Genomic DNA, 11,950 nt, shown 5'->3' with positions numbered 1-11,950 from the left:
CACCTCTGCCTTTCTAAAGAAAGACGACAATTTTGGTTGGAAGACAAGATTTTGACATGGACCTCCACATTTTTGGTTTAAATGCCATTTAACATGTTGATAAGCTTTTTCACAAACATGGGGGTTAGGAGTGAAAGATTTATTTATTTATTTACTTTTTTTTTTGCAAAAAGTTATTGTTAATTTTTTTTTTAATTATTATTATTATTATTATAAAGCTGGATTTCACATGGTATTAAGTTACTTTGTTCTATTAATCTAAAAAGACTTGTCAAGTTACACTTAGAATTTTTGAAATTATTTAGAAAACATAGTCTCACATAATAACCGGGATAGAACTAAGAATTTAACTTTGAAGGAGTTGGTTTATCCCTACCTAATAAGAGACTATAACTTAGAGGGGGCAGCCACAGTGGCCTAGTGGGTGTCCCTCCGGTCCACGCAATGAAGGCGTTACTCCACACTTCCCGTAGTACCGCTTGAGACATTACTGTAAGACAACCATATAATGAACAGAGCTTGTGAAGAAATCAATTATAGTTGTCAACTAAACGGTGCCCTAAAACAGTGGGCCTTTAAAATGTTCATAGGCCCACATGAGTTGAAGTTGTCAGATCACTCAAACATAATATTTGCAGACAGCTGTAGCCAAGGGCCCATTTTTGGGCCCAAAGCTACGTCACTAGTGGGCCCACGACAGTTGGGCTGTCATTATGATTTCGTAAAGAGCCAATACTCAAAAAAGTCAAATAGGAGAGAAAAACAGTACAGGAGGTAAGAAACTACCAATTGTGTCGATCTTTCGTTTTAAACTATCAAAATAATGTCAAAAACACCCTTCATAAATTAAAAAATTCTTAAAGTTATAACAAAAAAAAAAAGTGAAAACTATAAAAGATCTAAAAATAAAAATAAAAATAAAAAACCAAGACAATTAATTTTTGTTTTCGTAAAAGGAAAAAAATAATTAAATAAAAAGGAAAAAAATGAATAACCAAGGCGACCATTTATCCATTTATTGAGAGAGTTTAAGCCTACACGTAAATGAAAGTACTAAAATATTAATTAAATGATTAAATTACTATTTCTTATTAACTTAAACTTAACGTTATGATCAAACTACTTTTATGTCTATTTTGTACGTGTTCAACATGTGGAGCTTATTAATTAATTGTCTCAATCGACAAGCTAGCTTTTGATTAAAAATATTATACATTTAGGTGGGCCGGGGGATGATTATGATGATCCATGGATTGGATTAGATGATTGTAGGATTGAAAAAATAAGGGTTTAATTAAGTTCCATCTCTTAAAAGAGAAATTAAAAGCAAAAATGGTCTTTTTCTTTAATAACAAAAAGGAAGACAATAAAAAAAGACCCCCAGTTTTAACTCCAAATTAATGCCATTGAAGATTTATAGGATTAATTTAGAACATATATTTTATTTTCATAGCTTTTATTTATTTATTTATTTTATATATATTGATTTGTCAAATGTATTAATGGGTGTTATTTCAACACTTTAAATTAGTGGTACTTGTGCAGAAAACGCCGTTATTTTGAAGAGGACGGTTGATAAAAACACAAGAAAACTTTGTCCGGCCTTATATAAAACACCATCTATTTATTTATTTATTATTTTTCATAGTATATTACTCTATGAGTAATGCTACACATCATCCCCTTGTCCTCCTTTGTCACCCCAAAATTGATGTGGCTCTTAAAATCGCCATTGGATCAAAATCCAATGGTAATCTATCATAAATCCAATGGTAATTTTAAGAGCCACATCAATTTTGAGGTAACAAAAGGAGGACAAGGGGATGATGTGTAGCATTACTCTTACTCTATTCATAGTGAGATAAAAAAAATATTAAGAGGCTAGGGTGTTATTTTAATACAAAAAAGAAAAGAAAAGAAAAGAAAAAGAAACTTCACTTATAACCTCTAAACTTTCACAATTTTTGAAAGAAGGTACTTAAACTTTAAAACATTTCAATTTAGGGTATTCATTTTTTAGAAAGTTTCAATCTTAGTCATCCGTTAGAATTTTTCGTTAAATCCTATCAAAATTTCTAAAATATTCGTGTTTATTTTTATTTTTTTTTTAAAAAAAAATTTATGAAAATTTTAAAAGATTCAAGTATGGATATTTTTGCAAATTCCATTAAATTCTAACCAATATCTAAATTCTAGCAATTTTTTTTTCCTAAAAAAAAGAAGGGGTATTTTGGAAATTTTGACAGGATTTAACGGAAAATTCTAATGGAAGACTAAGATTGAAACTGTCTGAAAAATAGATACTCTAAATTGAGACGTTTTAAAATTTATGTATCTTCTTTCAAAAAAGTTAAAAGTTCAGGAGTTATAAGTGGAATTCTCTTTAAAAAAAAAAAAAAAATATTAATAGGATGTTGCCATAACCCTCAAAAATAGTGTTTTATATAATTATATATATAATATACTCTGTTTTCTTATGTATTAGAGCATATTCATATCTGGCTCATTAAATATTTAGCTAAAATTTAATTGAAGAATCACATTTGTTTTATTTTCCTTATGAAGTTTTAGATTGACTAATCATTTTGAAGCATATTTTATATATATATAGGTTTAGAGCATGTGACGACATATACTAGAACTTAAATAGACGACCAAAACAACAATGAATTCCTAGTTTTTGTTTATCTTCAACTTTGATTGTTTAACATGATTTGTCGACAATAACAAAAAACCAGAAACAACCACCGATTAGCCGGTGAAGCTCCCATAAGATATGCTACAAACGGCGGACACAACAAGTTTCAAAGTCTCTTATATAAACATATATCTCTGACTCTTAGACAATAACTTAACAGTACTATATTTGAACAAAGTTCAATAACAATGGCCATGGCAGGGCTTCATGTTCTTCTGTACCCATTGTTGCTTGCAGCTCTTCTCCAGAGCTGCCATGGCCAGGAAAGGAAGGTAGATTGGATTTCTTACTCACATATATCTTATATCTATTAAAATATTGGTTAAACGCTTAAATTTATCTGTTTCTATCCGATTAACCTTTTGGGATAAGTTAAGTTGTGATTTATTGTGATATATATCAGAGCCAAAGGTTCTAAGTTCGAACCTTGACTCCGCTATGTATCCTCCATTTCAATTAAATATTCCCCGTGTTAGGAGAGTTTGACTAGTCCACACATGAGGGGGGGGTTTATATCTTTTTACAGCTTAAGCATTTGGCAGAAGTAGTGATTTCACGATATATCTTGAATAATGTCAAATTAAAAGCAATTAAACATGTGATTTTCTTTAAGGAATTTTTGCTACCTGGCCTACAGGTGCACATTGTGTACATGGGAGAGCGGCCTCGAGGAGATTTTTCTGCTGCATCAATGCACCATTCCATGCTAGAAAGAGTACTCGGAAGGTTACTACTTTTAGCTTGTTTCTCTGAATGTCTTAATTTTGTACAACTGATCTTCTAGTTGATATATACATTATGATTAGTGTCAGGAGTTTGGTTTGGTAGTTCAACAATGCTCCGAGCTTATATATGATTAGAGTCACATCAGCCACTAAATTTTTTTAAAACCCTTTAATTATATTCTGACATGTGTTAACAAGGTGTAAAAGAGTTGTAAGTTTAATATTTTTTATGTGGGTAATGCCAAAGCCTGTTTTGCATGCCTAGCAGACAAATAGCTGCCCGGGTATAGCCGATGTATATCTGAAGTGGGTCCTTCCAATCACCACTGCTACATTGTTGAACTAAAAAGCTATCAAAATTAGATTTCCTAACCTTTTGAATTATCTCAAGCACATACTTTTTTTTTTCTTCCAATTGCAGTATTTCATCAGCAAAAAAGTCACTAATCTACAGTTATGGGAAGAGCTTTAACGGATTTGCAGCCAAGTTAACTGATGAAGAAGTTGCAAAGTTCTCAGGTGAGAGACCATATATATAAGAAGTGGCAAGGAATGAAATTTTAATACTGTGCTAAAAGAAATTGAATTGTTTGCAGAAATGGAAGGTGTTATTTCAGTGATTCCAAACCATAAACTGCAGCTTCACACTACAAGATCATGGGATTTCTTGGGTTTCACACAAGGCAAAGTTGGAATCCCTCAACAAGGAAATGTCATTGTTGGGCTTCTTGACACAGGTTATAAATATATATTAAGCTAGCACACAATGACACAATTGTCAACATTTTAATTTGCATAAATCACAAAGATAGTGCTCTAATATGAAAACTTTAATTTTCACGTCTTTTTTGTTGCAGGAATCTGGCCAGAATCTGAAAGTTTCAGTGATGAAGGGCTCAGCTCTCCGCCCAGTAAATGGAAGGGTATATGCCAAGGTGCCAACTTCACCTGCAACAAGTGAGCTTTCTTTCTCCCCACTGCTTATTTGAGCACTGCCATGAGTCCAAACACCATTAGAGAAACAAAACAAATGAGATCGATATAGAAAATTTAAAGAAAAAAATGGCCATGTTAATAACTGCATTTGCAGGCAAAGCTTATTAAGCTAGCAGATATACCATCATGGAGAGGAGATAGAGTGAAGTATTAATAGCAGATATATATACAACAAGTAAAAAAGAGTGATGCAAGACGAATTCTACTCAAAATAAAAATAGTCAATATTCATCTCTTCCCAATATATTAGAAGATTTCTTCTCCATAATGGATTCAGAGACTCTCTGAAGGTAATGTCCACCAAACTTTTAACATTCATATAACTAGGGAACACAAGTCATGAGGTGTACAGGTTTAGACATGGTGCAGTAACCTACAATGACCTCAGGCCGCCTGTTAGAGAGGAGATTAATGAGAGAGGACAAGGGTTACAAAGGTCGTTCACAGATGTGATCCAATAAAGCCGCTCTGACGCTCAAGTCAATAAAGGAAAGAGGGGAAATTTAGACAGTTTGGATAAGGTCCAAATTACATACCTAAGTGAATTCTCTCATTGCCTTTATATAGGCCATCGTTTGTGCCCTTCCCCTTTAGGGTTTCGGGAATTCACTCCAGTAAGTTGTTATTAACGTGGAGATTCTCTCCATATATCTGTTGGATTGGGATGCATGGCGTGGACAGACATGTGGGTATTCAGGTCCTCCAAGACACAAACTTACAGACAATATAAATGGCATTTTTCTTTTCATTTTGACTTTCATCTGATCAGTTAGCAACTCACAGAAATTCCCATATCTCAGCAAGATCATCGGAGCCCGTTACTACAACAGCGAGAACAACTACGACGTCACCGACTTCAAATCCCCGAGGGACTCTGAGGGTCATGGAACCCACACTTCCTCAACCGCCGCAGGAAGGGAGGTAGCCGGAGCGAGCTACTTTGGGCTAGCTGAAGGAACCGCAAGAGGTGGACATCCCGGCGCAAGGATTGCCATGTACAAAATTTGCTGGTCATCCGGCTGTTTCGTAGCAGATATCCTGGCAGCATTCGACGACGCAATAGCAGATGGAGTTGACATTATTTCGGTGTCCCTCGGTCTTGGTGGGCCAATCCCATATTTTGAAGACCCGATTGCCATTGGGTCTTTCCACGCCATTAGAAACGGCATTTTGACCTCCTGTTCCGCCGGAAACTCAGGGCCCTTTCCATACACCGTCGCAAATTATGCACCTTGGATATTAACTGTTGCTGCCAGCACCATTGACAGGAAATTTGTTGCCCAGGTTGCGCTTGGCAACGGACAAGTCTACACTGTACGTGAGTCTTTCCATTGAAGTTATTTTATTCCATTCGGTTTATACAGGTAGAACTGATGCAAGAGTGATTTTTACTGCCATCCAATTCTATGGGAGTTGTACAGAGTCTACAACTCAATAAAGTGGCCGGAGTAAAAATTAGGCCTTAATTAGTTCGAACAATAGTACATACTCAACTCTTATCCAGTTGGCCGGGCTGATTTGGCATTGCCCGTCAACCCTTAGAACAGTCTTAAAAAAAAAAAAAAAATCTCTTAGGGTTGAGCGGCACTGCTATATCAGCCCAGTAAAATGAGAGTTGAGTATTTAAAATTATTTGGTTTAGCACTTGTTTTTTTTTTTTTTTTGAGTAATTTTATTTAGGATCCATTTGGGATTACAATTTCGATTGTAAATAAAAAATTTGACATAAAATCAAATCACAAAAAATAATCGTTTGGTAATTGCGTTTTTAAAAAATTACGATTTGAAAATGTAAAAATTTGTTTTTACAAATCATAGGTAAGGAGGTGTTTTTTTTTTTTTAAAATACAGAACTTTAAAGGCCAAGCTGCGATTTTGTCAAACGCTTAACTGTGTTTTTAAAATTTTTCTTTTTTCAAATCGCACTTTTTGAAATCACAAACTCAAACGAACCCTTAGTAAACTCTTGTACAACTGCCATGCAACTGGATGACGTGACAGTAAAAATCAGCGATTTGATCAACATTTGTAATTGTATGACAAACTACTCTAATGCAATGTCTGATTTTTATGGCCACGTTATTCAATATTATATGACAATTGTACATGCTTGAATCTACTAAATACCATTACTCTTAGCCAAATACTATGCTAATTTCTCGAAATTACAATGAAGGGTCTCTCCATCAATGGCTTCAACCTCAGTGGACAATCATTTCCCTTGATTTGGGGTGGAGATGCAGCAAACTACTCTGCAGGTGCTGACCCAATTATTTCAAAATATTGCTTTCCTGGTTTCATGAATTCAAACAAAGTACAAGGAAAGATCATCCTCTGCGAAAACCCTGGTGATGGCACCTTTGGAGATGGCACTGGCATTCTAATAGGCCACGGGGTCGGAACCATTATTTCTGACCCATCCATTACCGATTTTGCCTTCAGTTACCCTTTACCGGCGACAGTCATCAGCACAGAAGACGGCCTCCAAATTTTGGACTACATTAGAACAACTGAGTAAATATAGTTCTAATCATTATTAAATCAGTCACCGAGTAAATATAGCTTCTACATTATCCTAATGAAATCATTTCAAAACCTTGACAGAAACCCAATAGCAACTATTTTGGTTGGTGAGACATGGAAGGACATCATGGCACCTTATGTTGTATCATTTTCTTCCAGAGGACCCAACCCTATCACCCCAGATATTCTCAAGGTGATCTAGAAAAGGAAATCTTAATTTGTATAATGATTCATGTGTCAAAATCATGTTTGGATGATATATATGCAGCCCGATCTAACTGCCCCTGGAGTAGACATTCTCGCGGCTTGGTCTCCGGTAGCACCGCCCTCCATCGACTTTGACGACACTAGGAGAGTCAAATTCAACATTATTTCTGGCACATCCATGTCCTGTCCTCACACTAGTGGTGCAGCTGCATATGTTAAGGCTGCCCATCCCAACTGGTCCCCTGCCGCCATTAAATCTGCCCTCATGACAACAGGTGAAGTAACAAACTTAATTTCATAACCACCAGTAGTGGTAGTTCAATGGTCTCAAAGTAATCCACATATAGTTAGGCACGCACCAGGGACTGAGTCCGAATCCCGCAATAGGAATCACTCATTCGAGTCATTTCTGGCCTGATTAGTATTAGCCATCTTGAGTCCCACTGATGCCTTGGTGAGGTTGAATCAGGCTATAACTCAATTGGCCGGTCTTGAGATAACGCCTGTGTTTCTTCACTATCTAAGCCTCTCTTGAGCAATTCTTAGTGGGTAGATGCTATCATGGTAACACCTAGGTAGAGTAGCCACAGTTGGTCACCCCTCCTACTCTTTTTGGAAAAAAAAAAAAAAAAAAAAAAAAACTTGCTTTGATAAGGCTGAGTTTAATCTCTAACTAAACCAATTTCTGTCATGAATAGCTTACATTGTGGATTCAAAGAAGCACCAAGACCTTGAATTTGCTTACGGATCCGGTCAGATCAACCCATTGCAAGCCACAGAACCTGGGCTCGTCTATGATGCATCTGAGGTAGACTACATAGACTTCCTCTGCAAGCAGGGCTACAACACAACCACGCTAAAATTCATAACCGGAGACAACAGCAGCTTTTGCAACAGCACAACGCCTGGAAGAGCTTGGGACCTTAACTATCCCTCGTTCTCCGTAGCCGTGGAAGATGGCCAGCCGATTAAAGCTGTGTTCACTAGGACAGTCACCAACGTTGGCTTACCAAACTCTACCTACACCGTCACTGGCTACATGCCCGCCCCTGTTACCGTTATAATTGAGCCTTCTGTCCTGTCTTTCTCTGCCATTGGAGAGAAGAAGTCGTTCACAGTGAAGGTCTTTGGCCCAAATATTGCACAGCAGCCTATCATGTCAGGAGCGATCGTGTGGAGTCATGGGGCTTATGCGGTGAGAAGCCCGGTTGTGGTCTACACGATTCTCCCTGGTTTTGCAGACTCTTCCTTCTCCATGCCTCATGAAAAACCAGATTTCAAAGGTTCCTCCTTTTATCACAAGAATGGGATCCTTGGACACGAATAATTCCCATCCATAGGTTCTTTCATATTGCGTTCATGTGTATTTGAGATGGCATGCCAGTTTTGTGCTGCCTCTACAATATTGACATAAAACCCAAATAATAATACTGCTACATGTTCAATGTTCATGCACCTCCCTTTTTCTCTCATACAAGGACGTGAATTGAGTGCAACAAGCAAAGGACAACTTCATGTGAGACACTATTTGAGCCCTACTTTGTTTGAGTAGGTGCTTGGGACAGCTCGAACAGGTTCCCAAGCACTTGCTTGGACAAAGTGGAGCCTGCGTGCCCTCTTAAATGAAGCTGGTTATTGCGCATACGATGATCAACTTAATTGCATCGGATTCTGATCTCTCAAACAAAAAGCTGATAGGGTTGATTTTAAATTCCAATTGGACAATCAATAGGAGGGTGAATATATATTAGGATTGGCAAAATGGGTTATCGTTTCGAGTTCGGATCGACCCGGTTTATCCAATGAATTGGCGGGTCAACTTGTCTATGACCTGAACCCGTTTAGTCTAAATTCAAACCTTATAACTTTGTATCGAATTCGCAGGTCGTGTAAAAAATTGTCAACCCTAATATATATACCTCTTTTAAAATTATAATGTCTCATATTTGATTATTTTGAATATATACCACAATAAATCAACCAACCAATCATAAAGCATATAAGGTCTTTTTTTTTTTGGTGGAAAATTCTAACAGGAAAAAACAAGGAATCTAGTCCAATTTAATAAATAGCACTTTGAAAAGAAATGAGTACAAAATTTTCAGAATATTTATAAAACTCTGTTTTGACTCCATGTGGAGGTAGGTACTTACGATGATAAGGTTCAAATTGACCGTAAAATTTGCTCTCATATCAAATTAAATTATTATTTGTCTTAAAAATTTAAGTTTATAAAAAATTATTAATTTAATTATTTAATTAATATTGTAACATATAAAATGATGTTATATATATATATATATATATATGTGTGTGTGTGTGTGTTCACCTTAATGGTATTTAAGGTGAGTAATTAAGAGAGAGAAAAATGGGATTTTTTTTTTTCTTTGGAAGGGCACAAGGGAGGGGAGAACCGGTTTTTTTTAGGATTTGAGTAATGCTATTTAATAGACATTTATACGACTGCCATACAACTTGATGATGTGAAAGTAAAAATAAAATTGATATATGATGTCAATTACAACTTTTGTTAAAAAATAAAACAAAAAAGACCACATCCAACCCCGACATTGCCGATCCGTCGTAAGCCGATCCACGTTAGGTGGAACTATGTCGGTGATGAATCGGTAGTCGAAATTACCGAGAATGCAAACCCCCAATTAGTATGTAAGGCATTTATATATTTATAGAAGTTACTTCTAATTAGCTACATGCTTTCATTTTACTGATGTCCTGTGCAGTTCATTGAGCTTGTGAAATAATCATGCACTCGAAGTATGGAAAAGGAAATTAATTGTTTTTAACATTTGTAACTCTTTGCTAGAATATTAATTAAATTATCAATACTTAATTAAAATATGAGGTGGATAATGAGACAAAATTTGAATTTCATAATTATTATTATTATTATTATTATTATTATTTTTTTTTTTTTTGAGATAACTGATTATTCAACATCGTATGAAAAAAAGAAAAAGAAAAAGAAAAAAAATTATGAATTCAAATTTTGTCTCATTATCCACCTCATATTTTAATTAAGTATTTCACAAAATTTAGTATTTCCATAACTAAATGTAGCCCATAAAGCAGCAAGCAGCTGGGAGTCTGGGACGATCATTATCTTGATGAGCCAGTGACAAACATATACTACAAGTTTTTTTTGTTTTTTATTTTTATGTAAGTAACATATACTACAAGTTAAATAGACGACATATGACTACAAATGATTTCTTTTTATTTGAAAAAAAAAACTATATTTATCTCCACTAATTAACGGTCACTTTATTTGCAAACACTTGTAAATTTTTTTTTTTAAAAAAAAGTAACAATTGACCATTTCAAGTTACACAAGACGTTGTGGTTTGACTTTTCTTCGATCTTCTTCTCTTAATAGGCCAATTAATATATTTGACTCATTTATAATGATTACTTGTTTTCTGAACCGATTTCTGGTTATTAGGGGGGGGGAGCCAATTAGTTTAAAAGTAAGGATAAATTTGTCAAAAAAAAAAAATGAAAAGACAGATTTACTCTTGTTTTTGTATTAACCGGCTCGTCTCCGGTTCAATGCTGTCATTTGAATTGTTTACTCTTTATTTTATGAGAAATAATTCCTACACTCATTTCTCACAACAGCCCCACAACAAGCTGACGTGGCTGGTAATATTTTATTATTTTTTTACAAAAAGAAAACAAAAGAAAACAAAAAAAATAATAAAATATTACCAGCCACGTCAGCTTGTTGTGGGGCTGTTGTGAGAAATGAGTGTAGGGATCATTTCTCTTATTTTATTTTTACAATCGATGTAATTTACCCTTTCTCTCTCAACTCAACCCAACACTTTCCCATCCACTAGGAGTTACCGTTAAGAGCATCTTCAATAAAATAGGCAAATGGCTCATAGTTAAATTTGACTATTATGAGCCTTTTTTTTTTTTTTTTTTTAATTTCATTAGAATAGACAAAGTATAATTTTTCTTTCTAATATAAATAGTACTAAAGAGGGAGAAGAACATATTCACTATTCACATTACAAATAGTTTTTTTTTATTGTTTTCTCTCTCCTCCTTTCCTTCTTTCATACACTCTCACTCACTCTTTCTTTTACACTTTTTTTCACATAAAATAATATTTAAAAAAAATAAAGGGTAAAATAGAGAATCTGTTAGAGATAGTATAAAAAAAAAGTAGCCACCCCCAAAACACCTATTTTTTTTTAAAAAAAAAAAAAATTAAAGATATATATATATATATATATACATATATTTAGTTTTTTTTTTTTTTTTTTTTTTTTTTTTTTTAATTTTTTAGTTTATTATTATTATTATTTTTTAATTGAAAATGACATATGGCAGGGGTATTGTAGGCATTTCTGAAATGATTTGGTAGTTTGGGGGCTAGAATCCAAGTGTTGATAGTTTGTGGGACTACTTGCAAATGCAAAACAACTAACAGTTTGAATGGCAAAATGGTAATTTTCCCTTTTTGTTTTGGTCATGGCATTTGAAGCCGGCAACAGGAAGCTGCTCAATAGTAGAAACTTTCTTTTTCTCAACAACTTTCGTTTTTATTTATTTATTTTTTTTTTAACATAATTTGACGACAACGACAGAGTTATATAAAAGAAACAACAAAAGACCGATCGGCTTAAGCCGGCAAATCTCTAACGTATATTTTGATGCAAGTAAGGCCGGGAGACAACAAGTCTCAATATCTCTTCTATAAATACCATGGACATTTATTATGCATGGCATGCAGCAACGAAAAACAATACTCTATAGTTGAAGAAAGCTTAATATA

The 11,950-nt window shown here is 34.6% G+C and overlaps 1 protein-coding gene across 1 annotated transcript; it reads left to right on the top strand.

Annotated features, from left to right (window-relative positions):
* Window positions 1-2,886: 2,886 nt before the first annotated feature.
* Window positions 2,887-8,476, top strand: LOC133854593 (cucumisin-like). The gene is made up of 10 exons (XM_062290832.1): window positions 2,887-2,970; window positions 3,336-3,424; window positions 3,845-3,942; window positions 4,020-4,160; window positions 4,281-4,380; window positions 5,220-5,733; window positions 6,596-6,933; window positions 7,024-7,135; window positions 7,211-7,424; window positions 7,848-8,476. Exons 1-10 carry the CDS (start codon window positions 2,887-2,889, stop codon window positions 8,474-8,476), a joined length of 2,319 nt encoding a protein of 772 aa, XP_062146816.1.
* The last annotated feature ends 3,474 nt before the right edge of the window (window positions 8,477-11,950 follow it).

This window comes from Alnus glutinosa, chromosome 13 (assembly GCF_958979055.1).
Source record: "Alnus glutinosa chromosome 13, dhAlnGlut1.1, whole genome shotgun sequence".
NCBI lineage: Eukaryota > Viridiplantae > Streptophyta > Magnoliopsida > Fagales > Betulaceae > Alnus > Alnus glutinosa.
This window is presented reverse-complemented; position numbering and strand designations above follow the sequence as displayed.